The sequence below is a fragment of the Podarcis tiliguerta genome (genome assembly GCF_965153285.1).
Source record: "Podarcis tiliguerta genome assembly, chromosome: 9".
Lineage (NCBI taxonomy): Eukaryota > Metazoa > Chordata > Lepidosauria > Squamata > Lacertidae > Podarcis > Podarcis tiliguerta.
This window is the reverse complement of record NC_139542.1, coordinates 27,758,115-27,778,852: the sequence shown is the minus strand read 5'-3', so window position 1 is coordinate 27,778,852 and position 20,738 is coordinate 27,758,115. Positions and strand designations below refer to the sequence as shown.

Below are 20,738 nucleotides of genomic sequence, written 5' to 3'. Positions count from 1 at the left end.
GATCAACAGGAGATAAGGTCCTGGCCTGTTGGGCTAAAAATGTTCCCTGACCTAAAAAGACACCAAAGGAAATGTGATTGGGATGGAGAAAGAAGAAAGCAGATTCAGGCACCGGTTCTTAGGTCACATCCACCATACATCCTTATTTAAAGCATCCTTTAACAGTCATGGGTTCCCCAAAAGAATCCTGGGAATTGTAGTTTGTTAAGGGTGCTGAGAGTTGTTAGGAGCCCCTCACAGAGCTACAGTTCCCAGGAACTGTAACAAACTATACCTCCCAGGATTCCTTAGATGGAGCCATGGTTCCCAAGGTGTTACAGAGTTATTGTAGTGGAATGGAAAGACTTCAAAGAGAGAAGGAGCCAAAAGCTGCTAGTCTTTCAGCTGAGTCGATGGAGAGGCCATGCAGTCCCATCTCTCCCTCTAGAGGGTACAGGGTTGTTGGTGTGATGCCCCCCAGATTTTCTTGCCTACTCCTGTGAGAGGGAGGAGCCTGATGAATCTGGTGGTGGAGCACAGCCAACGGAGAGGCCCTTTCTGAAATATTCCAGTTGGACAACCTTTAAGTCTTGTTTTGCTCCTTTTGGCATTTTGAGCATGGGATCAGAAGGCAACAAAAATAGACGCGTAAACATATCTGTATGTTTTGTTTGCAGCCTTGACCTTCAATATCTCTGGTTTTACTGTGCTCTCCACATTAACAATGAGAAATCCCTTATAGGGCGAAGCCACGACTCTTGCATTCTAGATAGTTGGAAGCTGAGTTGAGTTGTTAGGGTGCCAGTAATAACAGTTTTGCACGAGGGTACTTTTTTGGTATTCTCACTCTAACAAACTGATCACACTGTTTGCCTTATTTAAAAATAACACCAGCAGCGGGCGAGAATCACATTGTTTGACAATCCTGTAAAAGGAGGCATTTTTGTGCAAACGCTGCCTCTGACTTCGATCTGATTAAATCAGTCTCCCTGTCTGCCTCTTATGTTCTCAGTGTTGTTTTAAATTAATTTATTTACTTCCTCTTTGGAGTGCCTCTGTAGACATTATCAGACACAATCTTCTGCATAATACAAGCTTCTGCAGTATAGCAAGTCAGTCTTGACATTCTCGTGTTTCTTGGGCTATAGAGGCTCTCTGGAAGAAGGCAGTGAATAAAGATCAGAAGTCCTCCAGATTGCTAGTGTTATACATTTAGCTCTTTAGATTGTGAGCAAAATATAGAAAGCCCAGAGCCTGAACAATCACACCAAGGTATCTGGTTGCAATAGTAGCGCAGTTGATGTTGCCACACCATATTTCTAAATAACAAGGCTTCCTCCAAAGAATCCTGAGAGCCCTCCTTAATCAACAATTCCCAGCAAATTATAGTTCCCAGGATTCTTTGGGGGTGTGCATTAAATATGCTTTAAATGTACAGTGTGGATGTAATGTGTGTCACTGAAACATGATTGGCCCAGTGGTGTGCCGTGTTGCATTGTGTTGCTGTAATGATCATCGCATTGCCTCCTGATCCTGCAAGGTTCTGGTACAACTTGTTTGAGGATTCAGAACAAAACAAAAGCAAACACTGTGGCCATGCTGGCATGTAACGCTAAACCATGGTTTAGTGTTGCACACTTGAGCTCTTGCCACAGGTCTTGGGTTCACATGCCATGATGACTGATATCTACATAACTACAAGTCAGGTTATTTTATTGCTGAAACTAAACTCTTCCAGGGTCCTCCTTTTGAAGTCCAAGGCTCCTTCCCATTCATCTACTTAGCAGCAAGTTATGCTTTAGCTTTTTGTATGACTGCGACCATTGGCTACTGACGAGGCACAAGAAGTTCAATTTTATCCCTGCATTCCGCTTAGTCAAGCTGCCATATTCCTAATTCTTAACAGTCATCCTCGAATAACTGTAAGAATTGCTATGAGAAAGCCAGGCTGAGCTGCTTCAAGAAAGGAAAAGCACGCTGAGATAAAAGGATCCCCTTTACCTCTTAACATATGCTAATTTAAAAGGCAGAGCTAGCTAATGGCATTAATATAAAAACTCCCAGCAGGTGAGCACCCTAGGTTCCAGTAGCAGGCAACATCTGCGTACATTCTTCTGTCTTAGTTATTTCAAGAGATATTTATTTTTAATGTTTGATATTTTATTATGTTTTTATATGTGCTGGAAACCACCCTGAGTGGCTGAGGAAACCCAGCCAGATGGGCGTGATATGAATTTATTTATTTGTTTATTTAAAGTTAGAAGAGAGTTTAATTTTTTAAAAAATTCAAAGGCTGTGCGTAGGGGATTCCTGTATACAGCAGAGCACATTATCCTGAGAACGTTGATGTACAATTTTATTTTATATGCCTAAATAGGCAGACGAAACAATATCACTTCTAAACCACTTAATATTAAAACAATATCACTTCTAAACCACTTAATATTAAAACAATATCACTTTGTAAACTACTCAATATTAAATCATCTCCAAGTGGTCTACAGCAAAAACTTAAAATGTATACTAAAAACCATTGCCATAAACCACCAGAAACAAAACGATCAAGGATCACAACAATACAGCACTATAAATAATAATAATAAAAATACTACATCCTGCTGTAGCAGTCAGGGAAAGTTTGGGAAAGTAGTAACCCATGAGCCTTCCTCTATGGTTAGGGTGAAGAACATTCCAAAGGACAAGGGCAACAGTGGAAAATACCCCTTTACAGATCTCCACTATACACTAACTGGAACTTCCTAGATGACCACAGTGATCTTAGTAGGTCTATATAGGGACAGGCAGGCAGTGGCTGCATTATTGCTTCATGGGCACAAAGCATCTCTAGTGAACATCATGCCTCTCATATTCGCTTGCAAAAAACTGGCGCAAGTGAACAAATCCTTGGTCCCTGAAAGCCTCAGTATCATGCAACACTATTCCCTCCACATTAAGTCTTTTAGTTTCCATGGAAGCTTCATTCTAACTATAATCTGGAAAGTTGGCAGTCATTGCTCCACCATCTGTAAAGGATAAAAGTTCTGTAAAAAAATTGGGCCTTGTAACGTTCCTGAGTTACCACGAGCAATTGTTCAGAAGCAGAGAAACTGAATTATACAGCAACAATTAGCTGTACTTTGTTTTGAGGATTATGGCAAGTGAAAGAATTAGCTTTAATGACAGTACCTGGTGTACATAACCCACATATAAAAACACAGTTTTTATATCTACAATATTTTTTCTCCCTCTTTAATTGACTTCTGATTCTACACTCCACTGGCATTGGCTCTCCAGAGCTTCAGGCAACATTTGCAGCCTTAACTTGAGATGCTGAGGCTGGAACCCAGGAACAAACAGGCAGCCATACCACAGAACATCACAAAAGTTGTATTGTTTCTTTAAACTGAAGGCAACAGTCAGTGTATGAGCATAGTGTAGCCTGCTGACAGCTCAGAAGCTGAGTGTGAAGAAGGCACAGAGCATAATTTGCAGTAGTTAAAGGGCAGGATTTCAGAGGTCATCTCCACAACTAGCAGAAGCAAAGCAAATGTATGTAAAAGAAATCAGCACACACTTAATTTGAGTAATTTACATAGATTGGAGAATTGACGTAGAACTGGTGTTGCTTCAGCATTTTAAGCTTTTTAGTGTTTGCTTTTTAAACATGTCAGATTTACATTTGTCTGTCTTGCATGTTGGCCATTATTTTCTTTCTAAATCTGCAATCCTTCAGAGTTCTGAGCCATTAGGAATAGGAAGGGTAAGTATTGTAGAACTTCTGATGCTGGCTTTTGATGAGGGAATGCATCCTTTTTATGAGACGCAAGATGTTAAGTGCTCAAGTCAGCCTCTGTGTTGGCTGGAAACGGAGAACATTCAGCAAAGGACAAGCATGTGGCTGTACAACGTGTACATCTTTTTTTAAAAAAATGCCATGTTTAGAAGGCATGGGTAGTAGACTACTCTTTGGGGATCTGCCTTCCTTAAACATTTATTCCCTTTTTTATGGAAGTCATTATTTATTGCACTTCTCTTCTTTTGCAGAGAGATGGTCAATGCATGGTTTTCTGAGAGAGTTCATCCCATACCAGTGTGCAAAGAGGGGGCCAAGCAGCACGGTGACGCCTGTTCTTGTCCCAGCCAGGCCGCACGGGCAGAGAGCACTAATCCCACACCCCCAACCAGGAAGATCTCTGCTTCTGAGTTTGACAGGCCCCTTAGGCCTATTGTTGTCAAGGATTGTGTTGGAACCGTGAGTTTCTTGTCGGACTCCGAAAAGAAGGAGCAGATGCCTCTCCAACCTCGGACGCTTGGGAGCGATGCAGGGGATCAGTGCTCAAGGCTCTTAGAATTGGTGAAGGACATTTCTAGTCACTTGGATGTCACAGCCCTTTGCCACAAAATCTTCTTGCATATTCATGAACTCATTGCCGCCGATCGCTACTCCCTCTTTTTGGTGTGTGAAGACAGTTCCAATGAGAAGTTTCTCATCAGCAGGCTTTTTGACGTTGCCGAAGGTTCCACCTTGGAAGAAGCTTCAAACAATGGCATCCGTCTGGAGTGGAACAAAGGGATAGTGGGACATGTGGCAGCTTTGGGGCAGCCTTTGAACATCAAAGATGCCTATGAGGTAAACAAAGAATAATTGTGCGGTGGGTGCATTTTATCCAGAGAGACCACTCATCTACAGTCAAACCTCTTGTTACTCCCAACATCTACGGCAAACCTGGAAGTAACTGGCGGGTTTGCCGCTGATCGTGCATGTGCAGGAGCGGGCAATCGCCACCCACGCCTGCACACAACGGCGCCTCTCCCAGCAACCCGTTTCGACTTCCGGATGGGCCTCCGGAATGGATTGTGGTCATGAGTAGAGGTTCCACTGTAGCTGAATATTTGCCACACTAAAATGTCCCATCTTTCCTCCAGAGAGCTCAACCATGGTGTACACGATTCTCCCCTCACCCTCCATTTTACCATCACAACAAAGTTGTGAGGTTGGTTAAGTTTGGAGATGGTGACTGGCCCAAGGCCACTCAGTGACCTTCAATGCTGAGCAGTGATTAGGTCTCCAAGGTCCTAGCCCAACACTCTAACCACTACACACTACTGGCTCTCATTATGGATTTAGAAAATTCTGTGCGAATGTACATGGTGAGGAACACAACAGTTGGTCTTCTGGTTAGAGAAGGTAATGGAAAGCACATAGAATCATAGAATCATAGAATCATAGAGTTGGAAGAGACCACAAGGGTCATCGAGTCCAACCCCCTGCCAAGCAGGAAACACCAACATGACACCAGCATGTTACTGAACTGTTAATAGTGTTATAGCACAGTTTATGATGCTAGGTGGCTTGGGCCTAATATGCCAAAGCGGTTGCCTTCCCTTAAAATGCCTCACTGCAATCTCTTAAGGTCAATTTAGACCATTGTCTACAATTTGCTCTCTGTAAGAACATAGGAAGCTGCCCATCAAACTCAATATTTCCCAAACTCTGATCTCCAGCTGTTTTTGGACTACAACTCCCATCATTCCTAGCTGGCAAGACCAGTGGTCAGGGACGTTGGGAATTGTAGTCTGAAAAACAACTGGAGACCCAAGCTTGGGAAATGCTGGTCTACATCGAGTGGTAGGGGCTCTGCAGGGTTGTGGACAGAGTTCACCGCAAGCCTTACCTGGAGATGCCACTGGAGACTGAATCTGGGACTTTCTGCATGCATGGTGGATGCTCTGAGCTGTTGCCCTTTTCCATGCATTACGGATTCAGGGGTTCTTAGTGTCTGTCTCCACAATTGTGGAGCTAGGGATTTGCCAGAATGGACAGGCAACTAGTCACTGGAATTAAGTTAGCCCAAACACTTCTGCTAGTTCTTGGTATATTTTATTTGTGTTGTCATGATTAGTCAACTCTAGTTTGCATTTATAACTGGGTTTATTATTTTTCTGGCTGGGCTGTAGGGAGGGGATCTGTGGACCTGTGGATATTACCATCCTATATTTTGATTCTGGATATGTTTTGACTTGGATATTTGACATAAACTTTTAGCGTGCCCTAGAAATGGAAATAATGTAATTTGCTATACAATTTTTGAGGCTTTAAACTTGAGCAATACTAGTAACATCTGGTAATGTGAACTTTGCACATATGTCTATGCTCTGAGGTATGTATGGAACTGAGTACGGTCTGAGTAAGAATGGCAAAACTAAACTTTTAACATTCTTTCCTGAAATAGAAGAGCTTAGTCTTTTTCATCACTATGGCTAATTTAGCCATAATTGCACTTTCCTCAGTTTTCTCACTTTTTCCAGGGAGAGAGAGGAAAAAAATCAAAAATTGGTTGTGCTTTGGGTAAACAGCATGTTATGGAATATATTCAATCTGAGGGTGGGAGTGGAGGAGATTCTACAAATTTTTGTAAGCTTGCTAAAACTCTTTGTGACATTTGGGGTTCGTTATCTGCAAATGGTGATGATCCACACAGTGCTTCAGTCATTATTTTATGGAATGGAAATGTAAGGAAAAATAACTTGGGGATGAGTGGGGGACAGAATCTTTTTTGGTAATGACTCCAAACTTGTAGAATTCGCTACCCTGAGATGTTCACCAGTCTCCTTTCTTCACTGTTTCTAAATGATCCCTGAATATATTTTTATTTCATCAGGACTTCTCTGTTATGAGATAAATGGGATTTATACTATTTAAATTTTTTATATTACCTTATCCCCCCCTATTTTAAGTTAACAGAGTGGGGTCTTTTTAAGCTTATATTGTTTATTTTATATTGTTCCCAGACAAAAAGTGAGCAGTAAGACAAAAACCAAACCATGACTATAGCTTGCAGTTAGTTTGGAGTGAAACAAACCATGATCCCGGGTTTAGACATAATACACAGCCAAACCATGACTTAGCTCCAGGTAGTATGGCACAGCAGGACCACAGAAGAGTGAAGTAGCTGTGATTTTATTTATAAGTGCTGCACACTTGCATGTTCACACTTAGCTATGGTTTGGCTTAGTGTTACATTCAAACCAGGCCATTGTTTTAAAGTGACTGTGTGCTGCCCTGGGAAAGCTTTGCCCTGCAGTGTTCATGTGCCTTAGAAATTGGTTAACAAGTAAATAATTGAACACTGCTGACAAGAGGAACAGTGAAACAGAACCTATTACAGTGGTACCTCGGGTTACAGGCCCTTCAGGTTACAGACGCTTCAGGTTACAGACTCGGCTAACCCAGAAATAGTACCTCGGGTTAAGAACTCTGCTTCAGGATGAGAACAGAAATTGTGTGGCATGGCGACAGCGGGAGGCCCCATTAGCTAAAGTGGTGCTTCAGGTTAAGAACAGTTTCAGGTTAAGAATGGACCTCCAGAACGAATTAAGTTCTTAACCCGAGGTACATATTTTGCAATGTTGTCTCTCTGTTCACTATGCATTTGGACACCTCTTAAGATATCTAAACCAAACTTTGCATGATGATTTCTGGGATCAAGGAGCAGGTTTTCCTCTGTGTTTCAATACAATTGGATGCCATTTTGAATCAAGATGGCAGACAGGACCTTTCAAAACTGCACTTAAATTTAACCACCTATTACAAACTTGCATTATTTTTTGGGGTTTCTTAGAATTCCCAAGTATCCTATTGGCATATAAACTTAGGAAATAGGAATGGTTTCTGAAAAAATGTGCACATAGTTATCTATTTTCTTCTTTTGACAGGATCCCCGATTTAATGCAGAAGTGGACCAACTCACGGGCTACAGGACGCAGAGCATCCTCTGTATGCCAATAAAGAACCATAGAGAAGAGGTAAGGTCATGCATCTAGCTGTTCCTTGGTTGTAACATTTCCAGCTCCACTAATTCGTTTAACTGTTTTCAGCTTTCAGGCTCTGTCCCAAAGCACAACATGGTTTGTTCTTGGTTTTGCCTTTTTATTATTTAAAGTCTGTCTGCATGTGATTCCACAGAGTTCAGTTTGGACCTGCTCTGTTAACTATGCAGAATTGGTAGACAGCCAGTTTCTTCCCCTCCCTGTGTTGTCATTTAACAAGTAACATTAGCTGCCATTTTGGGCAAAGTCGGCGAATTTGCATTTTCTTCTTGCAAATATGAAACTCCTATTTTCTTGTAACTTTTATTTTTCACCTTTGTTCAACTGAACCTGCGTTATGAGGAAGTATTGTGTATGTAGAAAATGTATTACTAGAAAGGTCTAAAATACAATGAGCTACGTAAAATCAGGCTTACAGTCTAAAGCATGGGAAACAAAGAAGGGGGAAATGGGACAGGGTTTCTTTTTTTGAAAAAAGAAAATTTGTGAAAAAGAGAAACTGCAGAATTAAAAAAAGGATGTCTTGCTTTCAGTGTTTGCCCATCAGAGCTATATTGTTTAAAAAATCCAATTTATTATGATGTCAAATCTAAGGACTCATCTATACTTCCTCCAGGCTTTCAAGGCACAGCTCCAAAAGATTTTATGCTTGTCTCATGTTTCCTAAGGAATTCACTTTTTCCAGAAAAACCCACTCTCTACCATTGAATTGGAGAAAACATCAATCCATGGAAAACCTGTTTGGTGTTTGCTCTGTTTTAGCAATAAAGAGCAGATTTTCCTAGGGGAAAGCAGTGGGACAAGTGGAAGTGTGGATAAGCTCTAAGCATGACATGGAAAATGTTCATTGAAAGGTGGTATAAAAATATTGTGAAAGTAGGGTACCCCCTCCCAAGGTTAAAACATTATGAAAGCCCTGCCTTTGGACTCGTAACCCAGTCTTGCTGAAATTGGTTCCAGCCTCAGATAAAGATTAGCTGGTGCCCGCCAAGTACTAATCATATAAACTGGACCGTAAAGAAGGCTGATCGCCGAAGAATTGATGCTTTTGAATTATGGTGCTGGAGGAGACTCTTGAGAGTCCCATGGACTGCAAGAAGATCAAACCTATCCATTCTTAAGGAAATCAGCCCTGAGTGCTCACTGGAAGGACAGATCCTGAAGCTGAGGCTCATGAGAAGAGAAGCCACCTCATGAGAAGAGAAGACTCCCTGGAAAAGACCCTGATGTTGGGAAAGATGGAGGGCACAAGGAGAAGGGGACGACAGAGGACAAGATGGTTGGATAGTGTTCTTAAAGCTACCAGCATGAGTTTGACCAAACTGTGGGAGGCAGTGGAAGACAGGAGTGCCTGGCATGCTCTGGTCCATGGGGTCATGAAGAGTCGGACACGACTAAACAACAACAACAACAGCAGTTAAGTGATTCTCCTATTCCTGTGTGGTCAAGATGAACAGGGAAGATGCATCAGCGTCCTTGGGACAACTTGGGGATTACAGAATAGAAAAAGTCTGTTACCTGGGCAGGTGGGGGAGACACAAGACTGCTCAAGGAGAACCTCATTTACTTGCTGCGCTTGGAATGCTGACTGTTGTGCGGAGGTGGGGACGGGGGCAAAAGAAACAGAAAACCAAGCAGGATAGGATATGCAAAAGATGAGATATATTTGCCTAATATGTGCCTCTGATAATCTGAATGGGTAGGTGAAAATTTAGAATTTATGGCTATGATTGAAATAGAAATGCAATGCATCTCACCATAAGCAGGAAGACTGTGGCCAGGTGACTAGTCTTCCCGCTCAGTGGGCAATTTTAAAGCCCTTGCTCTCCCCTTCCTCTGGTTCTTTCCCTTTAAAATGGACTTGGGCCCCAAAGCCTTTCAAAAAGAGGGTTGTCATCTGTAAAGTAAGATCGAGGACGATCCTAGAAGAAAATGGGCCCATCCTCGAAGGAGTCACAGCTGGAACACTGAACGGGAGAACCCTTCGCTGTAATGTTTTGCTGCAGCGCTGCTTGCTGCTATAGATGTTTGTGGAGCCTTTGCTTCCTCTGCCCTTCACTCAATGACCAGCTTGCTTTATGTTTCGAGAATACATATGACAGTAAACTGGCCTCAAGCTGGTCTTTTGTTAGAGTGTCCCAGGGCTTATTTTGACTGTATGGAGTTTCTCTTGTCACATAACTTTGGGTTCAAAGGCTAATTTTTGGACCTGAGTTTTTTCACTTCTTGTTTCCCAGCAGCATTTCAGCTTTTTCCAAAATATACTTACAGCTTCTCGTGTTATATTAACTCATGTTAATCCCAAACGTCATGTTACTTTAAACTTGTTATTCTTTGAGCTGTGGCTAATTTAAACATTAGCTTCATCTCCTTGATCATTTCGGCCATCTGCTGGGATGAGAGGGTTGTTGGTTTTTCGTCTGAATATTCATATCTTTTCTTTCAGACAAGATTTGAGTTTGCGGAAATCTTTTTTCAGCCCTCCAGAGTCTACTTGGGATTTCATCATCCTCAGTAATTTATTGTCATATGCAAACCTGGCTGCCTCATGGCCTAACCCTGACTTCAGTTTATGGGTGGGCAAATCTGTCAATCCCCCAGAATATAATGCATTTTATATGCTATTTTCACTAGCATATGCATTTTTATGCATTTCTGTACACATTCTGAAAGATAGCTGTGTTTTGATTTACATATTGGATGGAGAAGTTTGAATTAGGTAGTTTCTCATTGAAATACAAATAAAACAACATTTTCCCCACATCTCTACTTCATTTCCTTTATATCATGAACATTCAGCGAAATAGTTAATAGGTACACCACTAGAATGTCACAAAGATTGTTAACAACACAATCCTATACATGCTTTTGTGGAAATAATTTCCTGTTTAGGATTCAGCCGCCTTATGTCTAAGCAAACACATGAGGAGAAACAGGGACATAATGTCAGGCCCTGCCCGCCCCCTCAGGGATGTCATCTACACAGTTTAAATCCTCCCACATATTTGGGGGCAAATGTTTCCAGCAGAGAGTATCTTGGGGTCATGGAGACATAAATAGGGCTTAAATTTCCCTGTGTCCAGTGGAATTTACTCCCCAATAAGTGTGTTTAGCATTTCAACTTAAACTACACTAACATTGCAGGGATGCTTCTCCAATATGCAGGAAGTGTACTGGGGCAGATCTTCAGGACTGTAGTTTTACTTGAAAGTAAGGAGGTAGGTTTACTTGAAACTCATTCACCTCGCAGTAAATAAAGGACTTCCTTCTTTCCTGTCTGCCCATTGCACCATTTTCTGAAGTGTATAGGCTACCACTGCTTGTTGATCTTGCTGTCGGCGCAAGTGCTTGTTTCGACTTGGCAGACTCTGAAGCCTGGCCCTAAGTCAACCGACAACCAAGCCGACCACTGCATGTGGGGATGTCTGGCGTCGGAGGTCTGGTGCACAAAGTCCACGGTTTGCTCATGACATGCTTTCTTTAGACAAGCCGGCCAAAACAAAACAAGAACGTGTCAGGAGTTTGGCTCGCAAGCCTCCATTAATCATAAGCTCCAAGGGCCCTTGGGTGCGTTGCTACCATCTAGTCAGCCATCTTTGATCAACGAAGAAATGAAATGCCGTGTTCTTAGATCAAGACACTGCAGGGCTAACAGACTTGTTTAAGGAATTATTCAGCTTGCCGTTGGTAGCTCCCAAAATGGAATACAATGACTTTGGATAGGTTTACCCTCGTAAACGAAAGCATGACCCCAGCTGAAGCGAAGCATCCCCTTCCCATTACTTGCAAGCATAAAACAAAGTGATAGATGAAGAAATTGGCGAAGGTTGAAATGAGGGGGAAAGGGAGGGGGCGAAGTGCTACACTCACTTCTAGTCATTTTGAACTGGAGGGACAGAGTTTTGGAATGTTTCTTGGGGAAATCTGGTTTCTCTTCCCACCCCACCACAACCCTTCCTTTCCTTTTAAACTCTCTTAGCAGAAGGTTTTCATCACTCTCGCCATAATGCCTTACTGACACATTTCTGGAATGAGGCTTGATCCACGGAATCAGACCCTAAATTGCCATCTGCTTTTAGCTGCTTTTCCTACTTTTTGAAAGCCATTAACAACATAAAAACACACTGGCTCCTCGTTCCAAAGAAAACGCCCAGAAAACAGACACAGCCATTATCATGAAGATCTATCTAACAGATAAAAGAAGCTGCTTTGGCTCTGAATGTTCACCAATAACAAGCCGGCTTTGCTTTCTGCATAGCTACTGAAGCCGGGCCTCAGGCACGTGTCAGCCATGGCATATCACTCCCACAAGTGACATTTCATTGGCTCAGCCATCTGTGCATGTTCTGGGCAGGATGTGCCCCATGCCCTGTGTGTGGATGTCAATGTACACTTTGGGCAGGCAGAAAGGCAGGAGCAGCTCACAGCCCTCCATTTTGAAAACCAAACTGAAAGCAAGGGTGTGACTTTGGCCACATTCACATCATAAATTTAGAACACTGTGATGCTATGCACTGTGAAGCCACAGCTTCCCCCAAAGAATTATGGGAGCTGTAGTTTAAGTGTGTTAGGACACCCCTGTTCCCCTCACAAAGCTACACTTCTTAGAGTTCTCTGTGAAGAGGGATTGATTGTTAAGTCACTTCGAAAACTGTAGTTCTCATAGTGGAAAAGGGATCTCCTAACTACTCTCAGCAACCTTAACAAATTACAGCTCCCATAATTAATTCGGGGGAAGCTACGGCTGTTTAAAGTGGCATCATAGTGCTTTAAATGTATGGTGTGAATGCGACCTTGTCTCATGGTGTACTCTCCTCTTGATTGCCACAAGCAGAGCATGGGGTTGAGTAACATGCCTGTAATATACACTGAAAGCCACATTGGGAAAGATGGAGGAGTTATTTTTGTTGTGCCTCACTTTATTCGGTGACAAGAATTTTTGAGGTGTTCTTGTGATAGTCCTACAAACGCAGCTAATCATAGTAACAATGAATGCACCAAATGGACTCACTTTTGCTAGTCATTAGCACCCTGTTTTGCTAGTTTTTATTGTTCTTATTATCTCCATCGCTGTCCTTCTGAGGCCAGTCAGCATTCATAGAGCAAGTTACAAAAGAATTACAAAAACAGCACAGGATAAGTATTCCAATCAAGGTTTAAAAACTTTAAAAGCCTGATAAAATAAAGAAAGTTTTTGTCTAGTACGGAAATGATGGCGAACCTCCCTGGAGGGGGCAGTCCATAGGTTGGGCAACGGTACCTAAAAGGTTCTCCTGGGTTGCTAATCACCCTGCTTCTGATGGGCGGGGGGGTCACCCAATGAAGAACCCCAAATATAGATCTCAGCACACAGGAGTAGTCTTGATACGGGAGAAGATGGTCCAAGGAATACCATGTGGGGCTTTAAAGTGAAGCTCAAGAGCTTTGAACTGAGCTCAGAATCAAACAGAGATGCAATGCAGCTGTTTCAAAACAACTGAGATGTGATCCCACCTCCTGGTCCTTGTCAGCAGTTTTGTAGCCCCACTGCAGACTAACTGGACCTTCCGGACCATCTTCAAAGGCAGCCCCATGTAGACTGCATTGCAGTGATCAAAGATTACTCTCTGAATGCTAAATATCTATGATAGCCCCCAAAGTAAAAGCACAGCCTCAAGGAACAGCAGGAGCCTGCATGCAACTAATAGAAAAGTAACGTGCATTTATAATACAAGAAAGTGGGCACGTGGAAAATGTGATGGTAGTGCATCTATTTTTATACTTATATTTTAGTTTGAGAATCACCAGAAACTATATACTTAGAAATAGACTCGCATCCTTCTTTCCATGAAAGGGGAAGGCATGAGAAATGACATTGTTTTGTGGCTTTGTGTGTGTGTGTGTGTATATATATTTATTCTTGCAGGAGGAAAGCTAAGACAAGAAGCTGCAGGAAACCTCAGAGATGCCCTTTAGATGTTGGGGCCAGTGAAGTCAAGAAGATGATTTGGGTTGAGTACACGCCACATGGCTGCCCCCAAAGCACCATGGGAACTGTAGTTTCCCCCTCACAGCCACAATTCCCAGCACCCTTAACAAACTATAGTTGTAGGATTCTTTGCAGGGAGTCCTGTGCATACATGTGCTTTAAATGTGTAGTGCGCATGCCCTCAGCCCTTCTCTTCAGAGCACATTTATGGGAAGTCTATCTCACAGACTTTGAATGGAAAGAATACCTGCAGTTTTAGAGTAGAAGAAAGCAGTTTTAGAGCTGAGCCTACTTTAAATCACAGAAGAAAAAAAGCTGCTCAGGGAGAAATTCAAACTGAAAAGTTCAGATCTGTGGAGTGGGGGTGGGGATGTTTTCATTAAAGGGAAATGATTGGGAGAAATAGGGAGGGGATCACCATCCTTCAGCAGGAACACAATGACCCTTCTTGAATTTGACAGTGTCTTCTGAACCAATAGTATTGGGCGGGATTCCTAATTTATCCAGAAAACTTCCTGACAAACATAACGCCAGGTTGTTTCAATATTCCTAAAGTGTTTGCAGCAGGCAAGAAGGAAAAAAGCAGCAATTCTGTTGGAACAGATGTAATAACAAGGTTCCTCCCCCTCTGAATAGATTCATCATGTAGGGATGGTGAACCTGTGGCTTCCAGAGGTTGTTGGACTTCAACAACCTTCAGCCTTAGCTAGTCTGGGCACTTGTCAGGGGTGATGGTTCTGGGAGTCCCACAACATCTAGAGGGCACATGTTCCCCGTTCATGATGCAAGGGGTCAGGAATGTGAGTAGAAGAAATCAAGGCTGTGGAAGTCTAGTAAGAAGGTGTTGAGGGAGGGTGCAGACAGATGATTTAGAGGGCAAGAACATCAGAGAAGAGCCTAGGCTGTGACTATGAGGTCACATCCATTCCATACTTTTAAAGTGTTCCTATACCACTTTAAGGGACGTGGGTGGCACTGTGGGTTAAACCACAGAGCCTAGGACTTGCCGATCAGGTTGGCGGTTCGAGTCCCTGCAATGGGGTGAGCTCCCATTGCTCGGTCCCTGCTCCTGCCAATCTAGCAGTTCGAAAGCACGTCAAAGTGCAAGTAGATAAATAGGTACCGCTCCGGTAGGAAAGTGAACGGCGTTTCCGTGCGCTGCTCTGGTTCACCAGAAGCGGCTTAGTCGGCCTATAGAGCGAGATGAGCGCTGCAACCCCAGAGTCGGCCACAACTGGACCTAATGGTCAGGGGTCCCTCTACCTTTACCTATACCACTTTAACAGTAAGAACCTTCTTCCAAAGAATCCTGGGAAATGGAGTTTGTTAAGGATGTTTGGTATTGTAGCTCTCTGAGCAGTCTCCCAACAACTCTCAGCATCCTTAAGAAAGTGCAGTTCCCAAGATTCTTTGGGGGGGGGCAGCTATGACTGTTAAAGCGGCATAAGAACACTTTAAATGTGTGGTGTGGCTGTGGCTGATAATGCAGGCAAATAGGCAGGTGGAAAGGAGCAGCTGAACAAGGGATGCCCAAGTGGGGTTGGATGGTTTGAGGGGGAGAAGTAGGAAATATGTTTATCAATTCAGTGGAAGAGGGGGGGGGAATGGGCTGAGGGAATGATTGAGTGTGACTGAGTATCCTTGATTTGGGCAAAGAGCAGGAGCAGCTTTCTGAATAAAACATAGATTTACGTGTTTGCCACATTCTGTAGGACAAATGGGAAAAGAACCCCACGAACGGCTTGAAAATGTAGTGGTTTACTGGAGTGGTCTAATGATAAAGGGAGGCACCCATTGTAAAAGCCAGCATAGGTAGAACGGCTAACTGGTATCAATTGTTTAGTTTTCTGGCTGAGAAGGAAGTTCATCTCCATAGGGGTAAAAACAGCCGGAGTATGCCTAAATAAATAAATATATCATGCAATCCACATCTAAAATAATTATAATGCAATCCGCAGCTGAATGCGAACAGGGCCCCTTTGCTCTAAAAGAGACAAATATATATTTCCGGACCCTCTGTGCATTCTTTGGTTTAGTGGATAATTTTTCTTTAGTGTTGTCTTTACTGAATCTTATAATCATCACAGGAAGCTTTAAAAAAAGTGTTTAGCTTAGGAATAACAATGAAAAAAAGCAACGGCACATTCTCCCTTTGGGGTTTGAAGTAGCTTTCAGAGAATTAAATCTAAGATCTGAATGTACAAGAATGCAGCGAGAAGCATCCAGATAAAATAAAACGCTGAACGCAGCTAGCGATGCTACAGAAATGCCTGTGGCCTAGGGAGAAAAGCCTGCAGGGAACCGGAAGGGCAAAGTCGTTTTTAAGGCTAAAAGTCAGCATGTCTATTTTAGGCCAAAAGAATCAAAAACAATAGTGCACATTAAATTCCACGGCAGTTGATATGATCGTCAAAGCTTTTCCTTTTCACACAAATGAAACATCCGAAATGGAGCAGCGATAAACATTGTGCTCCGGAAGATTAGAAAGACAACTAGCTGTCATGGGAGGCTTCTAGCAAGGGTAGCCAACGTTGTGCCCTCCACATGGCTGGCCAACAGCTGCCACCATGCCTGACCATTGGCCATGCTGTTGGAGGCTGACTGGAGTCCAGCAACATCTGGGAACCACTATGTTGGCCCCTCCTGGTGTGGAGGATGCACCAGTTAGGAAACTACGGCAATAAGTTTACTGTCTCATTCCAACAAGAGCAAAACGGGAAAGTCCTGGCTGCACCCAGGTTCAACCAAGTCCAGTGCCACCTAGTGGCTAAACTGTATAACAACACTGTCCGCACAACAGACAGCGGCAAACTGTTAGCAGAAGGGAACTGCAGCTGTATTGGCAATGAAAATACATGCTTAGAGAGAGCAGCAACAGGGGGGAAATGAGGGTAAAATACAATTAAGGCTGCCAAATCAAAGCTGTAAGGCGTTACAGCTTTGACTTTAAGTCTTCCCCATGAGTATGTGATACAGTGTGCAATTCAACCAGTGTGGTATAGTGATTAAGAGCAGTGGACTCGTAATCTGGTGAACCGGGTTCACATCCCCGCTCCTCCACATGCAGCTGCTGGGTGACCTTGGGCTAGTCACATTTCTCTGAAGTCTCTCAGCCCCACTCACCTCACAGAGTGTTTGTTGTGGGGGAGGAAGGGAAAGGAGATTGTGAGCCGCTTTGAGACTCCTTCGGGTAGTGATAAAGCGGGATATCAAATCCAAACTCTTCTTCTTCTTCAAACCAAGGTGGGATTTCTGCCTAAAGTGTGTAAAGTTATACCAACCCATATTGTGATGGGCTTGCCATTATTATTTCCCTTTTTTAAAAAAATAAAAATTATTGGGTGTTTTTTTCTCCCCCAAAGGGAACATGAGAACATAACTCCCTTTAACAAACATTTTCTTCCTCCTCCAAGTCACATAATTCTATGGGACAATGTTATTCCAAAGTTTCAGATGTGAGTCCGGTGGATACTCAACAGAACATCATTTCCCCCATATGAATCTCTGAGAATGGCACAGACTGTATCACTTGCTCAACATTCAAAATGGGTTGCTGGATTGGCTTTCGTCCTGTACAGTGGTACCTCGGGTTACATACGCTTCAGGTTACATACGCTTCAGGTTACAGACTCCGCTAACCCAGAAATAGTACCTCGGGTTAAGAAATTTGCTTCAGGATGAGAACAGAAATCGTGCTCCGGCGGCGCAGCGGCAGCAGGAGGCCCCATTAGCTAAAGTGGTCTTCAGGTTAAGAACATTTTCAGGTTAAGAACAGACCTCCGGAACGAATTAAGTACTTAACCCGAGGTACCACTGTATATCCGTTAGTCATTGCTTAGATTAAGCTGAATTTGCATGAATAGGTTTCCCTGTCCCCACATTTCTCCAAGAATGACCGGCCGGCCAGAGAATCACCATTTGGTGGAATTAAGTACCAAGCTGCTGAGGCGAAGACATCAGAGTCTGGATCTGGTCTGCAGAACTCATGTCTATTTCTGTGTGCAAAGAAGCTTAAATCTGTTTACAGTTTCAAACTTCTATGTATATTTCAGCTATTTCTAAACTCCTATTCTAACACGGAGAGCCCAGGACTTTGTTGAAATACATACACTGTGTTTGTTAATTGTGTAAACCTCGGCCTGCCCCGCTCACCCCCGTAGGCTTGAAGAAATTCTCTCAAGTTGCATGTGTCATTTATTAATTGCCTATCTTTAGGAAACTAGAGGCTGAATACATATCAGACATTTAAAGCAAGTTTCCCCCCACCCAAGAATTCTGGGAACTGTAGCATGCAAAGGGTGTTGGGAATTGCAGCTGTTACTGGTAAACTACAGTTCCCAAGCTTCTTTGGAGCCATGGACAGGATGTGCTGTAAATGTTATTTAAATGCCCAGTGTGTGCACAGCGTTTATCATGGACCAGGCTTATTAGTGCAAGGCAAATACTTGGCATTTACTTGGAGTTGCACCAGTTCAAATGAGTTCAGGATCTGTTCTAGCTGGCTATAGAAAATAATTTCCTTTCATGGTCCAGCCAATCAAGGATGTTAACATTCCTTTAAACTAAAATAACGCTGAAGCTTATCACCCAAGAGAGTCCTCAGCATGTGCCTGTTTCTTTCCATTTTTCACAATCCCACATATAACAAGTCTAGGGTCCTGCAGCTGGATCCAAAGAATAAAGGAGCCCGCATATGGTTCACATGCTTTCCATAGTAAAAGAGAAACCTGCAGGGCTAATAAGGAGCAGCTGAATGGTCTTTTTAGGCTATATTAACACAGTCCTTTTTTTACTGTTTCCTCACAGCTCTTTAAGAACCACAAGCTTCCCTTTCATGGCAGGAAGCTGTTTACACAGGGCGAAAGTGTTCTCCTTTTGGATTCTTCAGCGCCTGCGATACCATTGAAATGGATTCAGCTTTCTGTGGTTCAAAGCTAATAAAAATAAAAAGGCCAGTGTTGTGAGCCAACACCTGCATGTCAGCTGTGCACCTGTGGACTGGTGTCAGAGCATATTGGGAAGCTTAGAGAGTTTACTCACATTCTCAGTGTGAGCTGCCGTGTGCTTCATACTGAAATCTCTTCGCTCTGGAATCCTTACACAAGGGCCGGTGGTGACTGGACAATAGTAGACAAAACAGCATGCATTGAAGAGTACAATAAATAACCCTCCTTAAAGCATGCTGTAGCATTTGTGGTGCTGGCAGGGACAATTAATGAGGCAAAGAGCCTGGGCTATTAGGTTTGGACCTGGAAAAAACCAGATGCAAATCCCTCCCAGCCAATATGCTGTCTCTTAGCCTAACTTACCTCATAGAATTCCTGTGAGGCACTTATAGCACAATCCTGTACATGTGTTCCCATAGAGTTCAATAGGGCTTATTCCCCAGAAAGTGGGTACAGTGGTACCTCGGGTTAAGTACTTAATTCGTTCCGGAGGTCCGTACTTAACCTGAAAATGTTCTTAACCTGAAGCACCACTTTAGCTAATGGGGGGCCTCCTGTTGCTGCTGCGCCGCTGGAGCACGGTTCTGTTCTCAACCTGAAGCAAAGTTCTTAACCCGAGGTAATATTTCTGGGTTAGCGGAGTCTGTAACCTGAAGTGTATGTAATCCGAGGTACCATTGTATAGGATTTCATCCTAAAATACTGCTCTGAGGTGGTGTGGATAAGGGCAGGAGAAGAATGAACCAAGGGCCATGACTAAGACTGTTTCACTATCCCTCTTGATTTATTTTCTGCACCAAGTCAGGCAGAAATGCATCAGGTGCAGCCACTAGTTGGATTTCAGCTTCTTGCGAAACTGCTTAGAGACACAGAACCGGGGGCGAAAGGCAAGCATATTTTTGGTGGAGTTGTTGAGGCAGCCACTTACACGTTGAACTTGTTGGGAAGAATTGATTCCATTAGCGTGCAGACCTCCACCAAGAGAGAATTTAGTATGAGACGTCATCCTCCTGGGGGATTGCCGAGCTGCCTAAAAGCAGGCCTATTTACGAAAGCCATGGTTGCAGTAGATGTTGGTGAGAGCTGGAGATTTGCTTGCCTTGGGGGATGATCCAGAGAAAATGGATGAAACTCTGCCAGTGTAAGGGGGAGCTGTGAGGCACTTAGTTAGGAATTTATAGTAACAGGAGTTTTGTGGGTGGCTGTGGGGTGTTCTTTTTGATGAAACTGCCATGTTATCTGTTCCTTGTGGTATCTGTTGTATACAGATAAAAAAGAACTTGACTCAGGGTGATCTGGACTGTCTGTTCTTTGAGGTATGATATTCTAAAATAAGGGCACTTCCGTTAAATTAAAAGATGCCTTGGGAATTGGAGAGCAGCTGTGTGATGGTATAAGATGTCTAAAATGATGGCAGCCTTTGTACATCGATTTTGTGTGTGTGTTTGGCTATAGTGTGGGGCGGGTGAGGGGTTTGCATTACTGTTGCCCAGACTTTTTTTTGTTTTGTTTTGGAAGACTTCTTTAAAGTGTGGGACTTGTATGATGATGCCAAGCGTAGTTTACCATTAACTTTAAAAGAGCAAAGTTGGATTTTATGCGGTGCGCCTGACAATACAACCTTTATTTAAAACAAGCATTTTGAGACCGTGCTTGCTAATGGCTAACTTCGCAGCACAATGATCCCACTTGTGTTGCTAGTAGCTTGGAGAGCTTGGTGTGAGAGTGAGTGAAGAAGCCTATAAATCACCATCTAACCCACTGAGATATTGAAAGTGTTTTTCCACCCAGTTTTGCAACTTGGCTATAAGAACTTTGGTGCTTAGTGGGTGAGCACACTTTTCCATATGTGTGCTTTTGCAAAAGATCTTCTGTTGAGGTCTGCATTAATAGCCAGAGGCATCATTTCCTGTTTCGTATCCCTTCCAAACAGCGGTGGTCACAAATAAATTCTATTTCTGGTGGACTCCAGGCAGCAGCCCCTTGCTACCAATGTGCTAAAGCTGCTAAACTGA

The 20,738-nt window shown here is 43.1% G+C and overlaps 1 protein-coding gene across 11 annotated transcripts in view; it reads left to right on the top strand.

Annotated features, from left to right (window-relative positions):
- Positions 1–20,738, top strand: part of PDE5A (phosphodiesterase 5A) — a 129,927-nt gene that overhangs the window by 55,738 nt on the left and 53,451 nt on the right. For all 11 annotated transcript variants that reach the window (XM_083457267.1, XM_083457261.1, XM_083457264.1 and 8 more), the window contains 2 exons: positions 4,024–4,609; positions 7,696–7,785. In XM_083457267.1, coding sequence (XP_083313393.1) covers positions 4,028–4,609; positions 7,696–7,785 — 672 coding nt within the window. In that variant the 5' untranslated portion in view covers positions 4,024–4,027. The remainder of the gene's footprint in view (positions 1–4,023; positions 4,610–7,695; positions 7,786–20,738) is intronic.